This window comes from Aspergillus karnatakaensis (assembly GCF_047715665.1).
Source record: "Aspergillus karnatakaensis strain CBS 102800 unplaced genomic scaffold BJY04scaffold_44, whole genome shotgun sequence".
In the NCBI taxonomy this organism is placed as follows: domain Eukaryota; kingdom Fungi; phylum Ascomycota; class Eurotiomycetes; order Eurotiales; family Aspergillaceae; genus Aspergillus; species Aspergillus karnatakaensis.
In genome coordinates this window covers 111,276-134,818 of record NW_027395756.1, presented here as the reverse complement: position 1 = coordinate 134,818, position 23,543 = coordinate 111,276, and the positions used below count along the sequence as shown (strand labels likewise).

The 23,543-nt window shown below is 51.0% G+C and overlaps 14 protein-coding genes across 14 annotated transcripts; 6 read left to right on the top strand and 8 right to left on the bottom strand.

Annotated features, from left to right (window-relative positions):
- Positions 1-34: 34 nt before the first annotated feature.
- Positions 35-1,396, bottom strand: BJY04DRAFT_195311 (mitochondrial 37S ribosomal protein uS15m). The gene is made up of 2 exons (XM_073712190.1): positions 1,284-1,396; positions 35-1,227 (listed from the first exon to the last, which is right to left on the bottom strand). Exons 1-2 carry the CDS (start codon positions 1,327-1,329, stop codon positions 386-388), a joined length of 888 nt encoding a protein of 295 aa, XP_073568459.1. The 5' UTR covers positions 1,330-1,396; the 3' UTR covers positions 35-385.
- Positions 1,397-1,718: 322 nt separating this feature from the next.
- On the top strand, positions 1,719-2,676 carry rps0 (40S ribosomal protein uS2; the record flags this gene model as incomplete). The annotated part of the gene is made up of 2 exons (XM_073717004.1): positions 1,719-1,888; positions 1,962-2,676. The coding sequence occupies 2 exons, from the start codon at positions 1,719-1,721 to the stop codon at positions 2,674-2,676; spliced, it is 885 nt and encodes a 294-aa protein (XP_073568458.1).
- A 584-nt stretch (positions 2,677-3,260) lies between these two features.
- BJY04DRAFT_220925 (putative Rho-like small GTPase) lies at positions 3,261-4,085 on the bottom strand (the record flags this gene model as incomplete). The annotated part of the gene is made up of 4 exons (XM_073717003.1): positions 3,261-3,422; positions 3,474-3,593; positions 3,685-3,907; positions 3,994-4,085. 4 exons carry the CDS (start codon positions 4,083-4,085, stop codon positions 3,261-3,263), a joined length of 597 nt encoding a protein of 198 aa, XP_073568457.1.
- A 1,178-nt stretch (positions 4,086-5,263) lies between these two features.
- On the top strand, positions 5,264-7,363 carry BJY04DRAFT_108952 (pseudouridine synthase DEG1). Its single transcript, XM_073708095.1, has one exon. It carries the CDS (start codon positions 5,315-5,317, stop codon positions 7,316-7,318), a length of 2,004 nt encoding a protein of 667 aa, XP_073568456.1. The 5' UTR covers positions 5,264-5,314; the 3' UTR covers positions 7,319-7,363.
- On the bottom strand, positions 7,364-8,279 carry BJY04DRAFT_108951 (PIG-H family GPI synthesis protein). Its single transcript, XM_073708094.1, has 3 exons — positions 7,800-8,279; positions 7,540-7,742; positions 7,364-7,486 (listed from the first exon to the last, which is right to left on the bottom strand). The coding sequence occupies exons 1-3, from the start codon at positions 8,131-8,133 to the stop codon at positions 7,409-7,411; spliced, it is 615 nt and encodes a 204-aa protein (XP_073568455.1). The 5' UTR covers positions 8,134-8,279; the 3' UTR covers positions 7,364-7,408.
- A 766-nt stretch (positions 8,280-9,045) lies between these two features.
- Positions 9,046-9,836, bottom strand: BJY04DRAFT_195298 (uncharacterized protein). The gene has a single exon (XM_073712189.1). It carries the CDS (start codon positions 9,469-9,471, stop codon positions 9,253-9,255), a length of 219 nt encoding a protein of 72 aa, XP_073568454.1. The 5' UTR covers positions 9,472-9,836; the 3' UTR covers positions 9,046-9,252.
- BJY04DRAFT_195295 (ribose phosphate diphosphokinase subunit PRS5) lies at positions 9,837-12,125 on the top strand. The gene is made up of 2 exons (XM_073712188.1): positions 9,837-11,502; positions 11,555-12,125. The coding sequence occupies exons 1-2, from the start codon at positions 10,207-10,209 to the stop codon at positions 11,609-11,611; spliced, it is 1,353 nt and encodes a 450-aa protein (XP_073568453.1). The 5' UTR covers positions 9,837-10,206; the 3' UTR covers positions 11,612-12,125.
- BJY04DRAFT_195294 (uncharacterized protein) lies at positions 11,411-12,125 on the top strand. The gene is made up of 2 exons (XM_073712187.1): positions 11,411-11,502; positions 11,555-12,125. The coding sequence occupies exon 2, from the start codon at positions 11,668-11,670 to the stop codon at positions 11,896-11,898; it is 231 nt and encodes a 76-aa protein (XP_073568452.1). The 5' UTR covers positions 11,411-11,502; positions 11,555-11,667; the 3' UTR covers positions 11,899-12,125.
- A 1-nt stretch (position 12,126) lies between these two features.
- Positions 12,127-14,043, bottom strand: BJY04DRAFT_195292 (H(+)-transporting V0 sector ATPase subunit d). Its single transcript, XM_073712186.1, has 4 exons — positions 13,967-14,043; positions 13,824-13,912; positions 12,879-13,762; positions 12,127-12,831 (listed from the first exon to the last, which is right to left on the bottom strand). Exons 1-4 carry the CDS (start codon positions 13,996-13,998, stop codon positions 12,748-12,750), a joined length of 1,089 nt encoding a protein of 362 aa, XP_073568451.1. The 5' UTR covers positions 13,999-14,043; the 3' UTR covers positions 12,127-12,747.
- Positions 14,044-14,210: 167 nt separating this feature from the next.
- Positions 14,211-16,467, top strand: nop58 (RNA-processing protein NOP58). Its single transcript, XM_073708091.1, has 3 exons — positions 14,211-14,441; positions 14,540-14,700; positions 14,756-16,467. Exons 1-3 carry the CDS (start codon positions 14,317-14,319, stop codon positions 16,213-16,215), a joined length of 1,746 nt encoding a protein of 581 aa, XP_073568450.1. The 5' UTR covers positions 14,211-14,316; the 3' UTR covers positions 16,216-16,467.
- Position 16,468: 1 nt separating this feature from the next.
- Positions 16,469-17,784, top strand: BJY04DRAFT_108804 (uncharacterized protein). The gene is made up of 3 exons (XM_073708092.1): positions 16,469-16,757; positions 16,825-16,983; positions 17,095-17,784. The coding sequence occupies exons 1-3, from the start codon at positions 16,752-16,754 to the stop codon at positions 17,647-17,649; spliced, it is 720 nt and encodes a 239-aa protein (XP_073568449.1). The 5' UTR covers positions 16,469-16,751; the 3' UTR covers positions 17,650-17,784.
- BJY04DRAFT_195288 (glycosyltransferase domain-containing protein) lies at positions 17,738-20,006 on the bottom strand. The gene is made up of 2 exons (XM_073712185.1): positions 19,574-20,006; positions 17,738-19,527 (listed from the first exon to the last, which is right to left on the bottom strand). The coding sequence occupies exons 1-2, from the start codon at positions 19,775-19,777 to the stop codon at positions 17,920-17,922; spliced, it is 1,812 nt and encodes a 603-aa protein (XP_073568448.1). The 5' UTR covers positions 19,778-20,006; the 3' UTR covers positions 17,738-17,919.
- Positions 20,007-20,075: 69 nt separating this feature from the next.
- On the bottom strand, positions 20,076-22,046 carry BJY04DRAFT_108559 (uncharacterized protein). Its single transcript, XM_073708090.1, has one exon. The coding sequence runs from the start codon at positions 21,676-21,678 to the stop codon at positions 20,689-20,691; it is 990 nt and encodes a 329-aa protein (XP_073568447.1). The 5' UTR covers positions 21,679-22,046; the 3' UTR covers positions 20,076-20,688.
- Positions 22,047-22,116: 70 nt separating this feature from the next.
- BJY04DRAFT_220917 (slipin family protein) lies at positions 22,117-23,321 on the bottom strand (the record flags this gene model as incomplete). The annotated part of the gene is made up of 4 exons (XM_073717002.1): positions 22,117-22,359; positions 22,409-22,901; positions 22,958-23,072; positions 23,132-23,321. 4 exons carry the CDS (start codon positions 23,319-23,321, stop codon positions 22,117-22,119), a joined length of 1,041 nt encoding a protein of 346 aa, XP_073568446.1.
- Positions 23,322-23,543: the final 222 nt, after the last annotated feature.

The window sequence follows — 23,543 nt, the reverse complement described above, 5'->3', positions numbered from 1 at the left end:
TAATAATGACCATCTGTATTATTGGCTGCATCTTCGGATTTCATACTGCTGAGCCCTGAGAGACTTGCTCGGGCATTCATTGATGATCAAGCTTATTCAACATCGCGCCTACAAGGGGTATTTCTCGCTGACCAGTCCTATTTCGCTGCTGCGGAGCCCTGGCTACGACACTCAGACCACTCAAGACAATGGAAGCTATAGTTAGTTAATGATTGACAGTACTGACCATAGCAATCATAGGCGCAACAAGGCAAAGGATGTATCTATACAAGGTAAAACATGAGACGACCAGATAGCTCACGCATATGGGGGTACAGGGAAACGCTGTTTGGGTGGCGATTCGGAACAAAGAAAATAAAGCCTATAGTACAAAAGGCCCAATCAATTATATGGTAATCTCTCCCTTCCAAGAAGCATCGGACAAGCCAAGTGTTTCCATCAGGTTCTTCCACCGGGGACCACCCCTTTCCTTCCTCCGGAGGTATTGGAGAAGCTTCTGTCTCTTGTGCACAAGTAGCCGGAGATTGCGCTTGTTGTGCCTATCCTTATTGGAGGTTTCAAGGTGTCTCGACAAGTTGAGGATCTTCGCCGTAAGGATCGCGACTTGAACCTCGGGAGAACCAGTGTCAGGGCCAACGCGGGGTGTCTTCTGGACAGGCTCGTGCAATATGGAAGCGGGTTTCGGCGGTAGCGTCTTGTCGGTATTATGTCGCCCAAACTCTTCAATACACTTCTGTACACGGAGGCGCAGCTGATCGCCAGTGTTTCCGTTGCTCATTTTCACGATCCGGTTGATCGCTTCCTGGGCATTCTTGTGCGCCTCAAAATGTTGTTCTGCCGCCTCTTTCGCCTGTTGGGGGTCTGCCGTTGCCGCGTTCATATTTTCGATCGGGGAGGTCAAGTTCTTCGAGTATTCGAGGGCTTTGCTGAGCTCTTCCGGCTGAATATAGTGATTAAGTTGCGTTTCCTGCGCTGCAGGATGCTTGATCTTTAATTCTTCGAGGAACGGGGTGGATTGCCCATAGATCGGGTTGCCCAGGGAGCCCTCACGCTCTTCGGCGAGCGCTTTCTGGCGGGACAGGTTTGCGGCTTTGCGCTGACGGGATTGTGCAATCAAGTAGGGATCATGTCGTCTGCGCTCCCTTGCCTCGGCGGAACCGGCTCTGACAGAGGTTTTGCTCGGATTCAGCGAAAGTCGCGCAAGCGGGCTGTGAACATATGAGGAACCTGAAGGAGAAGGGAATCAGTATCCGGGAGTATAAATGGCCGGGAAAAATAGGTACCCGAGAATGCCTTGTGCGGAAACTGGACTGAGATACGTGGAGGCATTTTGAAAATGCAGGATTGATACCTGGCGACGTGGTTTGGAACGCTGGCCGATTCCCCGTCTTCCGACTCTTGCGGCCTCGAAGTTGGTCCAAAATCTGAAATCTAAAGCAATATGCGCTAGTCCGTGTTTGGACATGGGATCACGGGACTGTAAGGAGTGTCACGTGACCTAAGTTGAGCAGGATGGGTTAGCGTCCGAGAGCGGAAGCTGATTTGCCAACCCTAGCTAGCCCTAACGCTCACAAACGGCAAGCGAAATTCAACGTGAGATCTCCCGCGGAGGAAAAGTTGTCTTTCGCGTCAGTCCTCTCTTCGACCTCAACATCGCGACAAGTGCCAGACGATTGATATCTTCAAATCGCCATCCTTTGCAATATCAATCGCCCACCATGGCCCCCTCTCAGCTTCCCCCCATCTTCAACCCCACTCCTCAGGACATTGAGCAGCTCCTCGCTGCTCAATGCCACCTGGGATCCAAGAACCTCCAGGTTCACATGGAGCCCTACCTGTGGAAGACTCGCCCTGACGGTGTCAATGTTATCAACATTGGCAAGACCTGGTACGTCGACCGGAGGAAGTGGAACGCATAATTCGGCAGATAGGACGAAGTCTAACTTGTGCGCGAACTACAGGGAGAAGATCCTCTTGGCTGCCCGTATCATCGCTGCCATCGACAACCCAGCGGACATCTGTGTTATCTCCGCTCGTCCCTACGGCCAGCGTGCTGTCCTGAAGTTCGCCTCCCACACCGGTGCCACCGCCATTGCTGGTCGTTTCACCCCCGGTAACTTCACCAACTACATCACCCGCTCTTTCAAGGAGCCCCGCCTCATCATCGTGACCGATCCCCGCACCGATGCTCAGGCCATCAAGGAGGCCAGCTATGTCAACATCCCCGTCATCGCTCTTTGCGACACTGACTCTCCCACCGACTTCGTCGATGTTGCCATCCCCACCAACAACAAGGGTCGTCACGCTATCGGTCTTGTCTGGTGGCTCCTTGCCCGTGAGGTTCTCCGCCTCCGTGGTACCCTTGCCAACCGTGAGGTTGACTGGGACGTTGTTGTCGATCTCTACTTCTACCGTGATCCTGAGGCCGAGGAGAACAAGGAGATTGCCGACGAGACCAAGGTTGCCAGCGCTGAGGAGATCGGTGCCGGTGCCATCGAGTCTGGCTTCGCTGGTGAGAGCTGGGATGCTCAGGCCGCTCCTGCTAGCACTGCTTTCCCTGCTGGCGGTGCCACTAGCTGGGAGGCCGATGGTGGTGACTGGGCTGCCAGCTCTACTCCCGCCGCTGCTGGCGAGACCTGGGCTGAGGCTCAGCCCGCTGAGGGTGCTAAGTGGTAAACAGCTGCATAGCGCGGTGTGGACAGCTGTTAGGAGTGTTTGAAGAGAAGGAACCTGAACCAAACAAATATCCCCTGGCATGTTCTATCCTAGCCTCTGTTCCGCAAATACTCAAAAAAGGAAAAGAAAAAACGGGAAAAGAATTCACGAAACCCATCTTCTTCAACCTCTTTTTTACCCACTTTCTTATGGTATGCTGCAACGATTCATCCGTTTCTACCTTCAGCCCGCTATTACGTCGTGTTCTTGGTGCATCGGGGAGGAATCGCTTGTCAATGATTGATCGGAACTTATGAGGGAAAGATATCCAGTTGTTCTCTTACCAGTGAGCCTCTGGGGGAAAGCCCTGTACCGTCAATTTCACAAGGTGGACTTGATCGTTACCTTGGTTTCTCCCTGTATGCTATGCTCGTAAATGAAAAGTGATGCACGCTACCATCTAGACGGCTCCTATTTACCAAAACATTGTCGTAGCCACTAATCGATCTCTTCGTAAGCGTAAAGCCGTTCGCCGATCCTTATATATACGGCACATCCTCACCGGTCGAATGGGTATCAACAGTTATAAATCCTCCAATCCACAATCACATCACCATGCACCCGCCTTTCGTTTGTCCCCCAGCAGCTGTGGTGGTCATATACGCCAGTCGTGCCAAATCTTCAAAGGCCTCCTTCATGAGTTCGCCAGTGACAGCGGAGCATTCCGCATAGCGATCACAACGGAGCTCTTGCGCCATTCTGTATGTCTGATCAGCGTCAGTGGGCATGTCCAACCACCCAAATTAATGACTTCTCACTTCTTGCGGGTAAATCAGCCCCTCGCCCTCCTCTCTTAAATCTCTCTTCAACCCCACCATCATCACGGGTATACGCTCGCCTTCTCCTCGCTGGAAGTAGCGGATTACATCGCTTCTCCACTAATCAATCAAGCCGCGAGTCAGTCAAGACAAACCATCAACTTAATAGGACTTGCATCGGATGCACTAGTTAGCATCAGTTCAGACTCACCCCCTTCAAACCCTCTAGACTCGCACGGTTCGAGATATCGAATGCGATGAGGACAACATCCGGTCGAAGTGACGTCCAGTGTTGATTCGGACTTCCGGTATCGTATATCTCCAGCGTGAATGACTTCTTGGAGAAATTGATGTCGTACACAAATGGCTGATCACTATCTCGGAGGAGCTCTATTGAACTGCTGCCTCCAGCGGCTCTAATGCTCTTGAGTCCTCTAGTTCTCGAGGTCAGTGATATATTGCATCCAATACATTGAATACCCTGGAAGCAAAATGCTCGATATGTGGGGGATATACGCACGCTAGGAAAGTCGACTTTCCACATCCAGCGTCGCCAAGGAGCAGGATTGTTATAGGCGTCTCTATAGTCTCACGCGCCTCAAGATGTGCCATTGTACCTGCTCTTGAGACAAATCTCGAGATCCTCGTTGTTTTGATCAAGTCCAAAGGGTGCGCTCACCGGCGACCTGGCGAGTCTCGAGGCCATCGGTTCGCGCAACTTTATCGCAGATAAGGAAATCCGCTAGCCGCCTTTAGTCTAGTTTATCCATATAAGTTAGAGGCCTCGAGCTGTTATTCCAATTTCCACTTGCCTTTGTCGCCTGGCAACCTTTTGGTTCGATCTTGGGCCATGAATCGCAGGTAGATTTCTGGGCCAAGGGTAAATGTGTCTATGAAGGACAACACTAGGGACAGCATTGTAAATGTTGCTACTAGTGGTCTTGGTCGTAGTGCGCGAGTGCTAGAGCCTGATACTCTCAGAAATATACGGATAATCAGACCAGTTGGAACGGGGCTATCTGTCGGTCAAGTGATTCCAGCTGTGTGTGTCACTGATGAATGGGTGTTTTTGTTTTGGTGTGATGATTGCTCGAGCTGTGACAGTTTTTCGAATCCGGACGACGCTTCAATCTGGGACCCAGCATTGGTAAGAGGACTAGTTCCCGACCAATGTTCTTGTCACCGATTTGGGTCTAGGCCACTGCAGCTGGAGCTTCTGTATATAAGATTTGCCATTAAACGAACATAGATTTCCGGCCAGACCAAGCCGTTCTTCAACGTCCAACCGTTGTTTGCTCTTCAGGAATCAAATATGAGTATGTAACTATTCCTTTCAAAAGCCCTTGGTAGTTCGAAATCCTCAGTCTTCTAGGAGAGCTCCTTGAAGATTACCAGACCTGACATGACGACCCGATCAATCGCAGGCTATGAGAAAATCTATATTGCTTAGTGAAGTGTCTATGTGTTCTCCGCGTCTTTGGGCACTTTTCAGAGCTAGATATATTTCCGCTACGGAGTACTTGGCTTGGGTTAGGATTTGGCCAGCAGCAGTCCCGGAAAACAGCACCACAGTGAAGCATAGTGTAAACACCGGTAGCTGTAAAAGATACACATAGCTATTGAGCTAGCATACGAACTTGTCCAAATCACATCTAATTAGTTTTTATATTCTTGTCCCCAAACCCCAGACCCATGTTATCTTATCTTAGCTATACCTTATCGATAAAACGTGTAAATACCATTACAAGCATGACACTGGCAGGAACCCGAGATTTTTTCCACCATCGAGCTCCCAAGACTAGCGAAACAAATCCCTTAACCCCTCCACAACCGTCAAGGGAATGTGGAGATCGCAAAGGACATTCTTGTCTGCCCTGAATCAACTTCATCCCAGCAGAATTTCCCACCGAAGAGTTCACAAGGGCCCGTCGAAACTCCAAACTCTTACCACAGAAATCATGTCTGGCAACAACCCCACAGAGATGTCGGTGCAGCAACAGCAGCAGCAGAACGAGGCTAAACAGGCCCAACATGAGCAACCCCAGCAACCAGACTACTCAACCTGGACCACGACCAGCCTGGTTGAAAGAATCAGCGAGCTAGAGCGCCAATTACACACCCGAACATCAGAGTACACCTCTCCTCCATCGCCCACAACAAACGCACCACAACCGCTCGAAGACAAAGCGAAGGCCGGGGAACAAGAACCAATTCCCAAATGGCTCGCAACTGGGAAATTCGACCCCAACGACATTACTCATGCCCCCGGTGCTCGAATGCCCAAACCACGAAGAAGAATGGACCCCGCGAACTACAATTTCCGACATATCGCGCTGAAATTTGCGTATCTGGGTCAGAACTATAATGGGCTTGAACATGCGAATAGAAATGTTACACCGCTGCCAACGATTGAGGAGGCAATGTGGAAGGCGTTAAGAAAGACGAGGTTGATATTCCCGACCGATATGCCGGAGGAGGATGTTGCGGACATATTCGATAATACTGTGAGGCGTGGTAGTAAGCCTTTCGAGATGAGCTGGGAGGGGTGTGAATACTCCAAGGCTGGAAGGACGGATCGGGGTGTTAGTGCATTTGGACAGGTCATGGGGATCAAAGTCCGCAGCGCACGTCCGAAGCGCAGGAATCCGGAGACTGTTCCAGGTGCTGGCGGTGCCGAGAGAACTACGGACGAAGCTGTTACTCTAGAAGTAGCAGCGGATGAGAACTGGGATGACATTGCGGATGAACTACCTTATATCAGTCTGCTAAACAAAACGCTTCCGGAGGATATCCGCGTGCTAGCTTGGTGCCCGAATCCCCCAGAAGGGTTCGATGCGAGATTTTCTTGTCGGGGTCGCCACTACAAATACTTCTTCACACAGCCTGCGTTCAGTCCAACTCCGGGCCTGCTCGGGTTCCATCCGCAAAGAAGCAATGAGCCTGTGAAGTACCGAGAGGGGTGGTTAGATATCGACGCTATGCGTGAAGCTGCGAAGTACTTCGAGGGCCGACATGATTTTCGAAACTTCTGCAAAGTGGATACGAGCAAACAGATTGAGAACTTTGAGCGGGTGATATATCGCGCAGAGATCGATCTACTCGACCCTAAAACCAACCCCCTAGGCTACCTGAACAGGCCAGAATTCCAAGCTCTAGAACAAGCCAACGCAGATACTACCATGGCAGAGGCAGGTACTCCAACCGCGCCTGGAAGTCAGGTGTACGTGTTCAACCTGGAGGGGACCGCTTTTCTGTGGCACCAGGTGAGACACATGGTCGCTATTCTGTTTCTTGTGGGCCAAGGGCTCGAGCCACCGACTGTTGTGCGCGACTTGCTCGACATTTCGAAAAATCCGCGTAAGCCTATATATGAGATGGCGTCGGATGCACCGCTGGTTCTTTGGAATTGCGTCTTTCCGCCCCTGGATAGTGACTCACGGGAGGATGCCCTCGACTGGGTTTACGCAGGTGATTATAGGCAGGTGAAAAACCAGTATGCGAAAGCGGGTGGAAAGTTTGGCCTCGGCGGCGTGATTGATGATCTCTGGTCGCTCTGGAGGCAACGCAAAGTGGACGAGATCCTGGCTGGCGCCCTGCTCGACTTAGCGATGGAACAAGGTGATCAGAGTGTGATTGGGGGTGCGAATATCCAGAATCTAGAGCGGGAGATGCAGAGCAAGTTACAGAGGGTCTTTGTCGGCGGCAACGAGGGCAAAGCCGGTGGAAAGTATATTCCCCTTATGCAAAAGAAGAAGATAGAGGCGGTTGAAGTCCTCAATGCGAGATGGCTTGCAGCAAAGAAGCGGAAGTTGGAGGACTCTCAAGCGGGCAATGCAGATGCCTAGAACCACGCTGTACATACCTTATAAAATTGAATATACAAAGAGACACTCTGCTCATTGAAGCTAGTTCATCGGGCTGAGATTAGCCAGCTACTATGGCTTTGAATCGTATAGACAATGGCGAGAGCCTCGCCAGACCTCTTCTAGTTTTGCCCTGTTTGGTAGAAGTTTCTGATAAGAGATAGTGAGCAATTGCGCTCCTAGCAAGGTCCGGCGAAACTTACTGGAAAGACTACAACAACCTCCGGCTCTCCCACGACCACCACCGCAAGATAGAAGCGCACCTCGAACCCCTTGAAAGCTTCATGTATCACAATGTCCTGAATTTCGGTAGTCGGAATGAACCTTGTTGCAGCCTTAGATAGATAGGTTGGGGAAGATGTCGACGTCTGAATCCCTAGCCCGCGGATAACCAAGAGTGATTCTTCTATAAAGTAAATAGGTGAGCAGAAAGACTAGGAAAATCACGAGAGACGGCACGAACCTGTATATCCCTTCTTAAACACGCCATATACCAATAGCGCACTGACAAGCGCAGTACCAATGAAATTGTAGGTATCGGCAATGCGACAAACAAAGGACCCTAACGGACTGGACCATACTGCGGTCCAAGGCACGAAGGCGCCATCTTGAATGAAGAACGAATGACGGAACCGAGCAGTATAAAAGAAGATAACACCGGCAAAGAGCACTCCACGCAAGAGAAACTGGAAGTAGAAAAGAAGCTTAGCAGCGGTGCTGGTGTGTCTAGAGGCATTGGAGACAGTGAAGGACGCTGTGGTTGGAGAGGGGCGCCGAGATATGAGATGGAGAGGCATTTATACATATAAGAAGGGCTCAATTGCACGATGTTAGAGGAAAACTTGAGGCCATAAGTTCGCTTAGAGCTTCCAGACAGTCTGTCTTGAGATAAAGTGCAGCCGAAGCTGATATGATTCAACGATGAAGGTGAGTTTGAATTATTGCCCGCGAGGCTCTCCCAACCTCTGTTGCTATCGTCGGCCTGTCTACTATCTACGCGCTAGTCCTATAGCAGGCTAGCGTATTTAATCTGCTGTAACCTCCAGCACCTCCTGAACGTTCACGTGATGCTTGCATTGCTCTCATCGCGGATCTGACTGGGAATGATTGCCCAACTCTTGTTTGTTGCCTGATCTACCCATGCCTCCCATCGAGAGAACGGTGGATCTTGCGGAGCCGAGCTTCCTCAAAAGGCGCTGTATCGCGATTTAACAGTGATTAGTTTTAAGCGGGAAGTCCAGATGGAGGCAGTCGAGAACCCTTTCATCGCGACACCCGCTCAACTGACACGGTCGCCATAGAGCTCAAGATTTATGAGCGCGCATCGCAAAGCTTCTATTGCCAGACGATTCTCGCGAGTTAAAACATTGACTAACAGGTAGTGCATCATCGTCTCTAATGTATCAGCGCTACAACATTTTGATGTGTTCAATCTGCACTTCACGGTCATTTCTGAGATTGTCCTAGCAGGTATATACATGCCTGGGTGAGCTTGTGACTTCAGGGCGAGCTGCGGGGCATGAACTTAAGGGAACTCATCCTGATTGCGGACGTCAGCTGTGCCAGATGATTTATACTCCGCTATGTTGCTAATAGCGAGCTAGGTATAAGGGAACTGGCCTCATTTTTTAGGGCCTCACGTGTAAGTGCGCAACCCTCTTTACCCATGGGTTCGAACTGACACATATAAGGGCTATGCCCAGATATAGCTACCCATGCAGCATGAGCCAAGTGCACGGCACTCCTCCCAGAACGACCTGAGCTTCAAGCAGAACCAAAAATCAAATCCTCGGAGTATGGTGGAACATTGTGGGGTTTCCCCTACGTACTCAGAGTACACTCCGGAGTACTTTGTATACTCCGGAGCACTGGAAGATCATCTGTGAGCAATTCACCCCCTCTTAACCTCTGCATGTCTACAAAGTCCTGATCTTTGAGGCAATGCCCTTGGCTTCCCTTTGAATGCATGCACTCACTAACTCTGATCCAGCAGGAAGACTGGACCTGGCACCTGATACTGTACCAATAATTGGCAGAGTTAATGCAATGCAAGCTCCTTGGCTTTTAGCCTTTCCGTGCAACGAATGAGACTTGAACCTGGATCTTGACCTGGACCCGGAGCAATGGATTACCATGGGAACTTTTTTGATATCTCTCTGTCACCTTTTCTCATGTCTGTTGTTCTCAATTTCAAGTACTTATTGGTCAATTGAGACTGTGCTTTGGTGTAATCAGCAGCATCTTAGCCCTTTCGTAACAGGCGAGACAGTTACTGTTGAGTCTGAGAGAGATGAAGGCTAACTGCATGCTGTTCGGAGTTGTTTCTTCCCCATTACTGTTTTTGTTGCGTGCTTGCTAACGACAGATCCGCCATTTGCTTGGGTTTTCGTCATTCTGCGGGGCCGTTGGAAGGAAGTCGAGCAAAACGAGGGGAGCCCTGTGCACCGCTTGTCCTATTGGGGTAACAAGGCGCCTGAGGCGACAACGGCAGAAAACCCGAAAAACCGACCTGCAGGTTCCACTACCAGAGGCTTTTTTTCTTTTCTTCCATTACGGGCTCACACGACATCTTGATCCACTGCTATTTTTCAATCCATGTCGCTTTCGCCCTGGTATTTGATGTGTCCTTGCTAATGTCCGCCATGATCTAGTGATCCTTCTTGTTGCAGACCTCATCATTCCAGATCTTGCCGCCTCGTGTGTCTACCGAGCTAACCCTCCCGATCATACCGCCCCTCCAGAACACCCGCTTCGTCGGATTTTCCTAAGCTTTTGCTCCGCTTCCGAATCGGCTTCCCCCAACTCCTCCTCGCCTCCTCCACGTTCAGATTTTCTAGTATTTCCCTTTTCCGACCGACACTCTGGCCACGATGGTTCGAAATATCGTCGTCATTGGGGGCACATCCCACCCTCAACTGACTCAGACGATCTGCGGCATTCTTGGGATCCCTCCAGCCGACGTACTTCTGTCAAAGTTTTCTGTCGGTGAGACGAGGGTGGAGATTAAGGAATCTGTGCGTGGGAAGGACGTTTACATCCTTCAATCTGGTGGTGGAAAGGTGAACGACCATCTGCTGGAACTACTCATTACTATCTCTGCATGCAAAACCGCGTCCGCCCGAAGAGTCACCGCCGTTCTCCCGCTTTTCCCGTACTCTCGCCAAAGCGACATCCCTTACAACAAATCCGGAGCTCCTCTGGTCAAGTCCTCAGTCGAAGGACGACAGGGCGCGTCCAATGGCTATACCTTTGAAAGCACCCCTCCCACCCCTCATCCGGGAAAGATTGAGACTGGAAACCCGATGAACGCTGTCAGTGTTGACAACCTGCAAAGGAGTTTAGCAAGGGCTCAACTAGAGGACTCGAACGGTAGCCCGGTGAAGAAGCGCCTGCCCAACGGGCTCACCCGCAGTGACACTCTCGACTCTCTCAAGTCGGACAGCAGCAAATCTACACTCCCTAACGGGCTCGTAGACGATCAAGATAAAATCAACAAGTTCCAGCCCCGTCCTGGTTACAAGCAATGGGTCGCTCAAGCGGGTACCCTGGTTGCCGACTTGCTCACTTGTGCTGGCGCAGACCACATCATCACAATGGATCTTCATGATCCTCAATATCAAGGGTTCTTTGACATCCCTGTTGACAATCTTTACGGGCGCCCACTTGTCAAGAACTACATCCTGCGCAACATTCCCAACTATAAGGAGGCTGTTGTTGTGAGTCCGGATGCTGGTGGCGCTAAACGAGCAACTGCAATCGCGGATTCGATGGGAATGGAATTTGCGCTGATTCACAAGGTACGCCGATACGATTTTCTGCCATATTTTTCTAATTGTCTTCAGGAACGTCGTCCTACGCGGATTACGGACCGTCAAAATGCAACCATGATGTTGGTTGGAGATGTTAAGGATCGAACGGCCATCCTTGTTGATGATCTCGCCGACACGTCGAATACCATCACTCGTGCTGCCAAACTACTGAAGAAGGAAGGAGCTTCAAAAGTTTACGCCTTGGTAACACACGGAATTTTGAGCGGTGACGCTATTGACCGCATCAATGCCAGCTCGCTCGACAAGGTTGTTGTGACCAATAGCGTCAGCCAGTCAGAGCACTTGCGACGATGCCCCAAGCTAGAGGTCTTGGAAGTTGGCCATGTGTTCGCAGAGGTACGATATTCCGATTCCAGACTGGAGAAGCTTTGACTCACTTTCATTCTAGGCTATCCGTCGCGTCCACCACGGAGAAAGTATTAGTGCTCTTTTCCAGTACGATTAACTGGGCTAATCTCTCCTGTCTTTCTCCTGTTTTTCTCCTGTTGGCCCATTTGCAAGATGATCTGGGATGAACATTTCTTTTCCAAAAGTAGCATTGAGCTTAAGCCATATACTCATGAATTTCTTTTCCCTCTTATGACGCGATATACTCAGCCATTTTGCACCTTTGCACATTTCATGCCTCTATATGCCAATGACACAAACAAATACACCATCACATACCACGGTCTAACTTGGCCGAAATGCGCCGCCCGGACTGACCCACGCAGTTCCGGTGGCTTTCTATAACGACTTTGCGTGTCAATACCTGTCTATTGGCCACCGAACTTTTTATGGAGTTATGGAACGATCTGCAAGGGGCGAGCGTCGTTCTCACCGACGACCTTTGCGCACGCTATGACATCCAAACCATGCGCCTTTTTTATCGGTCTCCCTCGTCATACATTTCTATCTTTTCTTCTTTATAGAATACAAGCATGTATATAGCGCAATTGAAATCAGCCGATTTTACCCGGTTCATAGAACAATGCACTTACAATGGAATTTGTTGGAAACCACTTGTTTCCGAACCCAGTTGGAGTCAAATTAACCTTGAGAGTTTGTTGTAGTTCAGGCCCATATCACTGGTTCGGTTACGAACTCGCCTCACTTTACTTTGTGGTAGGACATTCGCATTCCAACCACGTTATTTGAGGTTATCGCATTAGCCTACACGAAACCACACACGCTCGGTCTTTCGTGCCATATTGAATCTAAGAGGACTAGCCGCCATGCTACCTAGGTTTGTTGACGAATCTTCTGGACTTCGCAGAGCAGTCAGTTTTCCCTGTGAGTGTGGCTTATGTGAGGCTAGTGCTGTATGTCAATAATAGAGAAGTCGTATTCTTCACCATCTATATGACAACGGCGGCAACGTTGTGTACATAATATATCACAGGAAGGAAAGACCCAAAAACGCCTAGATAAGATAACAGGTTTGATCATGGGGCGGCACAGGCACTTTACGGATGCCGATGAAATCAATTCGCTCGTACAACTGGGTAATGTTTGGCAGAAATAGGTATGGAAAAGCGGGTGGAGAAGATTCGAGTACAGCCGAATGGTATCGAGATACAGGATGGATAGACAAGGAAACGCTTAGAAGACGGAAATGAAGTTTCCGATCCTCTCTTTCTGGTTTTGAGCAATGCACTCCGCAATCCAGGTGACGTTCCGGATTTCCTGGAAAAGTCAGTAGGGTGCATACACGGCCACCTGGCAGTACTCACCTGTTCCTTTAGTCGCATCCAGGCATACACAATGGCAGGTGTGAATTGTCTGGTGAAAACGAGCTTGCTCAAGTCCATCTCCTTCTGGTAGAACAGATCCTCCAAGCTCTTGCCATCAGAGCCACCCATGCTGCCGAGCCCGCTGCCGCCTTGGGTGAGACCCACGGCGTCAAAGAAGGCTTTGTAATCTGCAGATATGCTCACAGCCAGCGACACAGCTTCGATATCGTCCGCCCGAGAAAGCATCAACGATCCCTCTGGATACAATTTACCGAACTCGGGATAAAGCTTCCTCCGCTCTGGTTTAGAAAGCTCCGTGCCGAAAGAGTTGAGTGTGATGTTGATAGCACGACGATCTGCCTCGAATTCCAAAATCTCGGCCATCACTTCCTGCGTCGGCGTACCCCTGAGGTCTGAGTGCGTGGTCACAAACTTATAGAAATCTTCGAGGTAGTTCTTGTACAGTGTGTTGCGGATGATTTCAATGTTGAGTTCGTCCAGATCCTGGTGGCTGAGACTGCCCTTGAAATAGCCAGCTAACGGCGTTTCTATCAAAACAGAATTGTAGAGTTCTTCGATATTCGTTGCAACGCACAGAACGGGTAGAGTCTCGAACCATCCGAGAGGGTGGCATCGCTCTAGAAGCTCCCGCGTATCGCGTTCATGCAGGGTTCCGGTAATGAGCAGAGCGATGTTGTCGATCATATAACCGTACGTGAGATACTCAAGAAACCTAGCGGTTGATCCTGTAGACTGTGCAAGGAGGTAGCGGAACTCGGCGACCAGCTTGTCGGTCATCTTGCCCGCAAGAGCAGAAGTAGAGGGGTTGGGGGGAAGAGCTCCAAGAAAGTCGCCATATGCGGGCGCCAGCTGCAATTTGACGTCTAATAAATCACACAGGTCAATACAAGAGCCGTAGTGCTTATATCTGGCCAGGGAGCTAACCATCGATGGTTTCGCATTGCGTCAAGTTCGAATAATGTTGGCCGGTGAGCAGGCTGTTCCGGTATCCTCGAACGATCCCCTCGATGTAACTGCAGTATGTTAGCCCTCAGCTCTCAGCATAGTCGGGGTGGCTGTCGGTATACCCGCTGTTAACGTTGAAGAAGAGTCCCTCCATTGTGAGCTTGTGGGTGGCAGATATCTAGAACAGCTCTCCGCATCGACATCGGGAAGCTCCAGGCAGTGCTGCTGGTTCTTGGCTGGGCCATTAAGTAATCGGTGGCACCGCCGCACACAAACACCAGCCACAGGTGCGGGCCACTAGCCACAGCAGTTTTTCTGCACTTTTTACTTTGCAGGCCAAAAAAAACTCTCCAGCAGCACGCTCTCGGAGGTTCGAGTCCACGGTCGCCCACACTTCGCCTCTCCCTCTCTTGATAACTTCCGGCTGCCGTCCTTTCTCACTCTTACACACCTGGAGTCGAGACCGCACACCATGACTCTTTTTATCCTGACCGAAACAAGCGCGGGCTATGCCCTGCTCAAAGCTAAGGACAAGAAGCTTCTGAAGCGAGAGGATCTTGCTACTGAAGCTGCCACGGCAGAGGGTGTCTCCAACTTGTATGGTTCTCCTATGACTGCTTTCCCTCTCTTTTCGAATTCACTCCGCGATTTCAATCGATGAAAAATTCTTGTCGCAGATCTAACACCTGAGGCAGGCTCAAGTTGAAGAGCTTTCAAAAGTTCGACAGCGCTACGACAGCGCTAGAGGAAGTCGCTTCTCTCATCGAGGGAAAGGTCACTCCCCGCCTTGCCAGTCTCCTCGATGAGGTCAAGGATGAGAAGAAGGTCTCTTTGGCCGTTGCTGATCCCAAACTGGGTACGTGCAATCGCGAAATCTCAAGCAACAACGTAATTAATTCTTCTCCATACAGGAAATGCCATTGGCAAGCTCCCCGGACTTGATATCTCGCTAGTCGCCGATTCCTCAACGGCCGACATCTACCGCGCGATTCGTGAACATCTTCCCACACTGATTCCTGGCCTCCTTCCTCAGGACATGTCCACCATGTCCCTGGGTCTGTCCCACTCTCTCGCCAGACACAAGCTCAAGTTCTCCCCCGATAAAATCGATACCATGATTGTTCAGGCCATTGGTCTACTGGATGATTTGGACAAGGAGCTCAACAACTACGCCATGCGTGTGAAGGAATGGTACGGCTGGCACTTTCCGGAACTTGCCAAAATTCTCAACGACAACATCGCCTACTCAAGGCTCGTCCTCAAGATGGGCATGCGTACCAACTCTGAATCCACCGACCTTGCGGAGATTCTTCCCGAAGAGATTGAGGCTGCTGTTAAGGCCGCCGCCGACAGGTCCATGGGTACAGAAATCAGTGATGAGGATTTGGAGAACATTCAAGCCCTTGCTGAGCAAGTGATTGGCTTCTCTGACTACCGCTCCCAGCTTGCTGGCTACATCACTGCCCGCATGAACGCCATTGCCCCCAACCTTACTGCCTTGGTCGGTGACCTTGTTGGTGCCCGACTCATCGCCCACGCAGGTAGCTTGACCAACCTCTCCAAGAGCCCCGCTAGTACTCTCCAGATTCTCGGTGCCGAGAAGGCCCTCTTCCGTGCTCTGAAGACCAAGCACGACACACCTAAATATGGTCTGATCTACCACGCTTCTCTTATCGGTCAAGCCACCGGAAAGAACAAGGGCAAGATGGCCAGAGTTCTCGCTGCCAAGGCCTCTCTCGGTCTCCGTGTTGATGCCCTTGCTGAGTGGGATGACGATGTTCCTGAGGAGGACAAGGCGGCCCTCGGCACTGAGGCCCGATTCAACCTTGAGAGGAAGTTGGCTGCCCTTGAAGGCAAGCCCCTCAAGCCTCGTGGTACTGCTATTGGCCCCAACGGCGCCGCTCAGCCCGGCAAGTTCAACCTGAACGAAGTTCGGAAATACAACCCCGATGCCGATGCTATTGATGAGGATGAGGCTACACCCGCTAAGAAGAAGCTTGTTCAGGAGGTTGAGGATGAGGATATGGCTGATGCCGACTCTGACGAGGAACCCGCCGTGAACGGTGCTGACTCCGACGATGAGTCCGAGGAAGAGAAGACCCCCAAGAAGTCCAAGAAGAGCAAGGACTCAGACCTCGAGAAGCTAGCTGAACAGGCTGGTCTCAGCGTCAAGCGGTACAAGCGCAAGCTCGAGCGAGGCGAGATCCAATTTGACTCCGCCGGTAACCCCAGTGCTGTGAGCAAGAAGGACATCAAGAAGGCTAAGAAAGAATCCAAGAAGGCGTCCAAGGGTGACGAGAAGAAGCGCAAGCGATCAGACGAGGCCGAAGAGGCGGGCGACAAGAAGAAGAAGAAGAAGAGGGACGACTAGGGATATAAACAAAAAGTTTGACTACTTTGACTGATATTTGAGACGGATCTCCTTCTTTTCTTCTGTATGATATCACACCATGTGGGTTGATTTTCCTGTGATTTATTCTCCTTGCTCTTAGTTGCAATGTTTGGGTGGCATTAGGATGGGAATTTGGTCCCTCCCGGCGCAAGGTGCTCGCTACAATTTCTTATTCAAGTTAATACAAGTCTTCAAGCCTTGAGTTCTCTTGATTTCTCGTAAAATTCTGGCTGCCCTCAATAGTTAGTGGCCAATTGCCCCACTATCCAGCAGAAACTTAGCATTTACCATGTCAAAATCGCACTGCTGAAATTATCATGACTTCGAAACGTGGTGGTGACTTCGTATAGAGCTGCAAAACCACCGTCTACTATATTCAATATCCCGAATATTCTGCCAGCACAATCATACACTTTCTCCCTCACCGCCCAATTTTTCCCCTTCTCTTCCCCTCACGAGTCACCACGATCCAACGATATCGCTAACCAAATCGAACACATTCGCTCAATCTCACAATGAGGGTATGCTCACCCCAATATTGTGCCTATTGCTCTATTAGTCGGAGGGTCACCAGGCTAATAAACCCAGATCATCTCTCCCCAATCCGCAACCCTAACAAACATCGAAGTCCTCTCGTTCCTCTCCTCAAACCCCCCGCGTCGTCCGCCAAATCCTCCACCAGGCGTGAACCAAAAACATTGGATCCCGAGTCCAGACTTGCGCGATCACAATACAGTCGTTAAGGAGGTGAGCCTATCTGCAATACCAAAGCTCGGGAAGAAACGAGACAGAACCCACAGGCATAAATATCCAACGTGTAAGATCGTCGATGCTAATTGCCATGCTCGGCTCATATAGATTCACAACTATGCAACGCGCCTCTCTCCCCATCTTCTCCGTTATCCGCAATATGTCTCGCCAACAGAAGATCATTCAGCCGTAAACGCAAACGGAAAAGGAAAGACTAAGGGCAAGAAGGCCACTAAGGCAGCTTCAAACACAGAGACGGCACAAGACGCTCTCGAAACCGCTCTCCGGGATTTGATCACCCGATTACAGCCGTATGGGCTGACGAAGGGCGAGGTGCTTATGATTGTGAATTTGGGGGTTGGGATTCCTCCTGCGGAGGGAACGAATGGAGGAGGTGCAGAACGTGGTGGGGATCAAATGGATGTTGATGCGCAGGATAGTGGTGAGAATGGTGCAGAGGGTGCAGAGGGGGAGGAGGTAGTGGGACAAGCAAATGGTGAGGGTGAGGGTGAGGGCGCAGAAGAGGAAGGCGAACAAGGAGATTATGGTGCTCTTGCCCTGATTGACACGGTGATCGAGGAGAGGGAGCAGAGATTGAACGATGATGACGTGTTGGAGATTTTAAACATCATTCGGGAGACATTGGGAAGTGCGACGGCCTGACTTGCCATGTTCAGGTTTATATTTATGGGAGATGTAGATTGGTTGTATGATATCTTGGTTAGTATATCCTGGGTTGGCGTTAAGGTATGGTTAAAAGCATGGAGTTTCATTTAGCATCAATCTATCTCAGCTATACACAACGCTTGCATCTATTTGGTATCTTTGAAGGAAATATAAGAATCAACCAGACGCCCCTATAAGTGAACAGACTCCCACTCCAAAGACGAGGCGCTTGGCCACCTCTGGCAATGCACGGATCAAAGGGTATGACTAGAACTCCCTACCTTTGACCAGGTTGCCCCACTGGTTATAAACGGGCCCGCCATAGTCATCGCCGCCCTCCTCCCCAAAGACGCCCATCTCGTCGTCAAAGAGGTCGCGTTCAAATCCTGCGCAAACTTCTGGATAATCAAGCCATTCGCCTTTGTCTGTCCAAACTCCTCCAGCACCACCGCGCGTATCCCACGAGCTCTGTCCACCAAGGAGGGCGTGTTGCGCGGCATCAAAACCGCTCTGAGCACGAATGTACTTGCGCAAGAGAGCCCGAGCCCAGGGGAAGTACCACATATTTGACCACCAGGTGTCACGGACGGTTCCTTTGTCTTTCTTGTTCATATGCACTAGCACTGGTACTTCGGCCGAGTGGACGTTCGTTAGCAACGGAATGTTGTGCCATGAACGGTACTGAGGAAGTTCGTCCAGAGTGTGGTTCCACGGAGGATTAATATACTCATCCTTACCGTACTTCGGCTGCTTGAAGGGATTGCCAAGCTTTTTCTCCGAGACGTCGTCTGGGAGTAGGAGACGGTGCTCCCGGGGTACACGATGCTCCATTTGCGCAGTTGAGGTTTTCGTGACGTTGTTATAGCGTAGCCATTCGACGTCTTCCTTTGACCTGACTGTATTGAAGAATAGGCGTGACTCAAAATCCAAGCCAATACCGTACTCATACCGCTGGCCGGGCTCAAGTCGCGGGCTTTTACTGGTCAAATTTGAGGCCTGAGAGATGCCTATCCATCGGTACATCGTCTCCTTGAAGCCGTTCGTTGTTCTTCGCCGTTCGAGCTCCCGCACATACTCCTGCCGGCCATACATCTGCGTCAGCGCTAGGTAATCCCCCTCAACAGCGCGATGCTCCTCGACAAAGCGCAGAACTTGCGCGTATATCAGCTTCAAATCCGCCACCTGTCCAATAACTGCCCCCGGTTTCAGCCACCGCGGCCTGGTCAAGTGTGGTTGTGTATCTGTCTTCCACCCATAAGAATCCGGAGGCAGGCTTGACCCTGGCACACTGACGCATCCAGCATCCGCCGCAAGGTCGTGGAAGCATTCCTTGCTTGCGGAGAAGATCACACGTTGCGAGTACTTTTGCATGGTCTCCACGCCGTCCTTCCGGAAGGGCCGATCCACGGTCACCATTCCATACTTCTTGCGCAGCTTAGCATTCTCCTCCCGCAACAGCTGCTGGTAACGCGTAAGAATCACCTCCGGCGGGAGCTGAAAGAAAATATCAAACCCATCCACAATCAACACAATGTCACTCTCTTTGAGGGTCTCGGTGTACGCAAGGAAGTTGTATATTCCAGTAATTCTATCAACCATGTAATCGTGTCCAGCCGAGCCTGTTGGTAGTTCTCTCCCGTACCGAACGAGGGTCGGCGGCGGGTAGTTCAAGATCATGGCCGAAGTCAAGGTACGGCATAGTCCTGGAGTACTCCGAGTGGCGGGTAAGACGAGATGAAAGGATGTGTTTGAATTGGCATGTGGTAATGTCTCGTTATGCTCGAGAAATAGTTTGGGAGAGACGATCGTCGCGTCTTCGGGTTTTTGGTGGAATGGGTGATACGATGGGTACTGAAGCCAATAGTTGACGCCCGTCTACAATTGTCAGTTATGTGACCCCTCCGCCCTGGTATAATCTTACCTCCTGAGAAGGACGCAGCAGAATAACTATAAAGAAGAGACATGTTGCGATTGTGAAGATCACCCGCGTCGGTCGCGGCCGCAGTCGCGGATAATGGCTCTGCTGCAGAAACCTCGTGGCAGAGAGGCGCCACGAATTGTACTGGTCGACCCAGGGACCGGGTATAGGGCCATTCAGGCCGCCCAAAGGGCCGCGAGAGGCCATCTATCAGATTGTGCTGTAGCTGCTGACGGTGAATTAGTCACTGCTCACGGGATGACTGATTTGAGTGTGGAACAGAAGCAATTAGAGTTGAACATTCCGGCGCGAAACGTGGTCACCGCAAGGGACAAGCGAGGCGAGATAGACCAAGTAGTTTTTTGAAATAAAAGGAGAAGATCATCGAGAGTGGAAAGAGGCCATGTTGCAGCAGTCGTTGCTCCCCAGGAGACGGTCCCTGGCTGTGATGACGACAGCCAAATCGATCGCCACGAGGCGCAAGTTTCAGTCTGGCAGCTGTCACAGTCTCGCGTCGCCCACGGTCCCTCTTCTCTACGCTCCTCAATTATTTGATATTTCTAGATCAAGGCCTCTTTTTCAAGCCCTCCCTCATCCCCTCTTTCTCAATCAAGCTCTTCTCCCGTCAATGAGCTCTCGGGCTTGTTCTATGCTCTGCGCATGGTGGCCGCGTAATCCGACCCCAACTCGTGCTGTTTCAGGTTGACAGCCTTACTGCAGCGGAGTATTTATTGGTGGGCTTCCGCTCTAGATCTATGATCTTCATCCTGGAAAAGCCATGCAGCAAGCATTGGTAGAAGTGACGGTCACACTGCCAGTAACAGAAATATCCCGACTATTATGTCGGTCCTTGTCGGACAGCTATCTGCAGCAACCTCGATGCCCAGGGTATGACACGACTGAGTACTTTTGTAGATATTGTTGCGGGTTTGTCCACTTAGCCATATTAAAACTGTTTGGTCGGTAAGCACCCCAATGCATGAATATCAAGTCGCCCATCAAGGGCTTGTAATCTATGTATGATCGCGATGTCACCTAATGGTACGGAGTATATGGAACAAGCCCCATGCAAACGCCTGTAAAACTTTATGCCCAACAAGCAAAGTACAAAAGCGAGATCACTCCAAGTAAATCTCCTCCCGTAACCGCTGCAAGTTACGAAAAATGCCACCCGCGGGCCCCTCGCTTTCCTGCCGCTGGTGGCCTCTCGATGGTCCTGAGCTCGTAGCCTGCTGCGCCGGCGCAGCTACAGCCTCAAGCGCCTTTCGGCGGTCTTCAACAGTCTTCATCAGCCCATCCACAAACCGAGCTCTGGCCTTCTCCTCCGCTGTCCCCTTCCACACGTTCGCCAGCGCTCGCAGTGCTTCAACCCTGCGCGCTGCGGCCTCAATCCCACCCAAACCACCATCACTATCCAGGAGCTCGGCAATCTCCCCTATAAGCTTCTTCGCCACCTCTTGCCCCTTCTCTTCCCGACTGTGGCTATCGGGGCCTAGCTCTGGCGCGGAGACGGATATGAACGAGGAGGTTATCGAGGTCTCGGATGGAGGGAGTGGCCAATCCATTGCGTCGCCAAAGGTCTGAACCACTTCTTCAAGACGTGCTCGCACTTGAGTGAGTGTTCGCAGGTTGGAGATGTATTCCGGCTCTTCGACTCCATTCTCCGCCTCGGGGCCTTCTCCTTCCTCGGCCCCGTCTTGTTTTGTTCCCTCTGCTATGGATTTGGACTCCGTAACGGTAAACCTCGAAATATCTCCCGCTAGACTATCGGACAACAAGTCGGACAGTGTTATCGTCTCGCCGCGCAGAACCTCGACTTCATATGCAAGGCGGTTGCCGCTCCGTAGAATATCATCTGCAAGTGTTGTAAGTGTGGTCGAGTGACGGACATTTTGTGCATTTATTTGTGAGAGAACGGATTGGACCCGTGTAGCGAGTTCGGCTAGGTTCACGGCTCGGGGGGATTGCGATTGCGATTGTGAGGATTGTAGTGAGAGTGGGGGGAGGGTGTCGTTGAGGAAGTCCACGGGGTCGAAGGACGGGTCGATGTATTCTGGGGTCGGTGTATTAGCGGCTGCAACAGCGCTGGCTGCTTGTGATGGTGCCATTGAGCTGGTATCAAGGGGGATGGCGGTCGTTGTGAAATGTCATCTTGGACCAGTTCGTCTCCATGCGGGTCGGGGCTGGATCTGTACCTGGGCTTCCCCACAGCAAGCTCAAAGTTACTATTGTAGCTCACCGCCCACCAAACTACTACTACGAATACAAATCGTTGAGGGTATTCCAAGTCTATGATGCCATTTGTCATTGTACCGTAGTAGGTAGTGTATCGTTTCAAAATCATCATGGTGGTGGTGGGTTCAAGAATTGCAATGCGAGTAATAGACTTCATTAGGTAGAATACTTAGTCGTAAACAATCCAAATAATACAGTATCAAAAGAAGGCGGGTATCGTGATTAAATAAAGCCAGGTGACCCTGATCAAGAAGGGTCCAAATTATTTACTGCCGTTCATTCCACGTGTAGAGGTGCTTGGACGTTTGCATTTAGATGTCCTCCACCACACGGGCATTAATCGCATGCTGAAAACCATCGTCATTCTGTCCAGAGGGCGAGGCATAGCGGCTGGGCCCTTCACCAGCATTCTCAGCGGCCGCCAGCTGTTGGGTAACAGTCTGGTTTGGGGCCGGGAGGAAGATGACCTTGCTGTTCGCCGTCTTGGCCATTGCCTGCATCGCCTCGAGGTATCGGATCTGCATAGCGGGGGCGGAGGACAGGATATCGGCAGCCTATAGGGCGATTAGCTTAGTTTGATGAGAAGAGATCCCTTGAGCATACCTGGCGCATGAGCTTGGCAGACTCGACTTCGGCGCGAGCAGCAATAACCTTACTCTCACCAATGCGCTTGGACTGGGCAGCCATGGACAGGGAGTCCTGGAGATCGTCACTGAAGATGATATCCTTAATGAGCATAGACTCAACGTTGACACCCCAACCTGCGGCCACTTCCTCAATAATCTCTGATGTCGACTGTGCGATCTCCTCGCGACGCTCAATCACATCCTGGAGAACGCGCGCACCGATAACATGGCGCAGTGTGGTCTGAGTACGCTCGACGAGCGCTTGGCGGATGTTTGAAATACCAAAGGCAGACTTGTGAGGAGAGACAACCTGATAGTAGATAACGGAGGTCAAGTTGAGGGTAACGTTGTCCTTGGTCATGCAGACCTGGCGAGGCACCTCGACGATCTGGATCTTCACATCGATCGTAATGAGACGTTCACTGAGGGGGTTGACCTTGACAAGACCAGGGTCCACGGCGCGCTCAAATCTAGCTGAAAGTTAGCAGATTCAGGTTTCGTAGTTTTCATGGGCTCGAATACGGACCGGCCGAATCGTGTCACCAAGCCGACTTCACCTTGCTGCACGGGTCGGAAAGGGTTGGGGCAAGGGCAGCAGGGAATGATTCCCAGAGCTCCGACACACTCTCCGACGGTGTGCTCTATAAAGCGCGATCAGTCGCTGAACAGAGTTCCTACTTTTTCAGGGGCGCCAACTTACTGAATGAGGCATACCACCCGTGCGCTTCAGGGTTGTTGTCGTCGTGCTGGATCACGGATGCATACTTCGGCTGCAAGTCAGAAAGACGAGGTGGTTCGACGTTGACGAGAGCAGCATGATGGTTGTTGCCGCTGGCAGGGGCTTTGCCGTTGACACCGGTGTTGAGGCTGTTGCTTGGGTCGGCCGACATGATGAAATGAGGTCGAGTTGATAATTATACGAAAGGTAAAAGTCGCTTGATGTTCGCGATGAGGTTCGACGAGTAAACAGTCCACAAATGTGATTGTGGACGAACTGATGATCGTGACAACAGAGCTAAGATACAAAAAGCAAGGGCGACGATGGATTTAAGTAGCTTTGCAGGACGTCATCGGGAAAGACGGCCCCTTTGAGGGGGCCGAATCTGCCCTGC

What these genes read in the sequence shown, in the direction of transcription:
- BJY04DRAFT_195311 (XM_073712190.1), bottom strand. Translation starts at nt 1,329, where the DNA reads ATGCCTCCACGTATCTCAGTCCAGTTTCCGCACAAGGCATTCTCGG. An exon ending in TCCGCACAAGGCATTCTCGG is followed by an intron (nt 1,228 to 1,283) that starts GTACCTATTTTT and finishes CTTCTCCTTCAG; the next exon opens with GTTCCTCATATGTTCACAGC.
- BJY04DRAFT_108952 (XM_073708095.1), top strand. Translation starts at nt 5,315, where the DNA reads ATGTGGAGATCGCAAAGGACATTCTTGTCTGCCCTGAATCAACTTCAT.
- BJY04DRAFT_108951 (XM_073708094.1), bottom strand. Translation starts at nt 8,133, where the DNA reads ATGCCTCTCCATCTCATATCTCGGCGCCCCTCTCCAACCACAGCGTCC. An exon ending in GTTTAAGAAGGGATATACAG is followed by an intron (nt 7,743 to 7,799) that starts GTTCGTGCCGTC and finishes TTTACTTTATAG; the next exon opens with AAGAATCACTCTTGGTTATC. An exon ending in AGGTTGTTGTAGTCTTTCCA is followed by an intron (nt 7,487 to 7,539) that starts GTAAGTTTCGCC and finishes ATCTCTTATCAG; the next exon opens with AAACTTCTACCAAACAGGGC.
- BJY04DRAFT_195298 (XM_073712189.1), bottom strand. Translation starts at nt 9,471, where the DNA reads ATGGTAATCCATTGCTCCGGGTCCAGGTCAAGATCCAGGTTCAAGTCT.
- BJY04DRAFT_195295 (XM_073712188.1), top strand. Translation starts at nt 10,207, where the DNA reads ATGGTTCGAAATATCGTCGTCATTGGGGGCACATCCCACCCTCAACTG. An exon ending in TTGGCCATGTGTTCGCAGAG is followed by an intron (nt 11,503 to 11,554) that starts GTACGATATTCC and finishes CTTTCATTCTAG; the next exon opens with GCTATCCGTCGCGTCCACCA.
- BJY04DRAFT_195294 (XM_073712187.1), top strand. Translation starts at nt 11,668, where the DNA reads ATGATCTGGGATGAACATTTCTTTTCCAAAAGTAGCATTGAGCTTAAG.
- BJY04DRAFT_195292 (XM_073712186.1), bottom strand. Translation starts at nt 13,998, where the DNA reads ATGGAGGGACTCTTCTTCAACGTTAACAGCGG. An exon ending in TTCTTCAACGTTAACAGCGG is followed by an intron (nt 13,913 to 13,966) that starts GTATACCGACAG and finishes AACATACTGCAG; the next exon opens with TTACATCGAGGGGATCGTTC. An exon ending in GCAATGCGAAACCATCGATG is followed by an intron (nt 13,763 to 13,823) that starts GTTAGCTCCCTG and finishes GTGATTTATTAG; the next exon opens with ACGTCAAATTGCAGCTGGCG.
- nop58 (XM_073708091.1), top strand. Translation starts at nt 14,317, where the DNA reads ATGACTCTTTTTATCCTGACCGAAACAAGCGCGGGCTATGCCCTGCTC. An exon ending in GCAGAGGGTGTCTCCAACTT is followed by an intron (nt 14,442 to 14,539) that starts GTATGGTTCTCC and finishes CACCTGAGGCAG; the next exon opens with GCTCAAGTTGAAGAGCTTTC. An exon ending in CGTTGCTGATCCCAAACTGG is followed by an intron (nt 14,701 to 14,755) that starts GTACGTGCAATC and finishes TTCTCCATACAG; the next exon opens with GAAATGCCATTGGCAAGCTC.
- BJY04DRAFT_108804 (XM_073708092.1), top strand. An exon ending in ACAATACAGTCGTTAAGGAG is followed by an intron (nt 16,984 to 17,094) that starts GTGAGCCTATCT and finishes CGGCTCATATAG; the next exon opens with ATTCACAACTATGCAACGCG.
- BJY04DRAFT_195288 (XM_073712185.1), bottom strand. Translation starts at nt 19,777, where the DNA reads ATGGCCTCTCGCGGCCCTTTGGGCGGCCTGAATGGCCCTATACCCGGT. An exon ending in TGCTGCGTCCTTCTCAGGAG is followed by an intron (nt 19,528 to 19,573) that starts GTAAGATTATAC and finishes TGACAATTGTAG; the next exon opens with ACGGGCGTCAACTATTGGCT.
- BJY04DRAFT_108559 (XM_073708090.1), bottom strand. Translation starts at nt 21,678, where the DNA reads ATGGCACCATCACAAGCAGCCAGCGCTGTTGCAGCCGCTAATACACCG.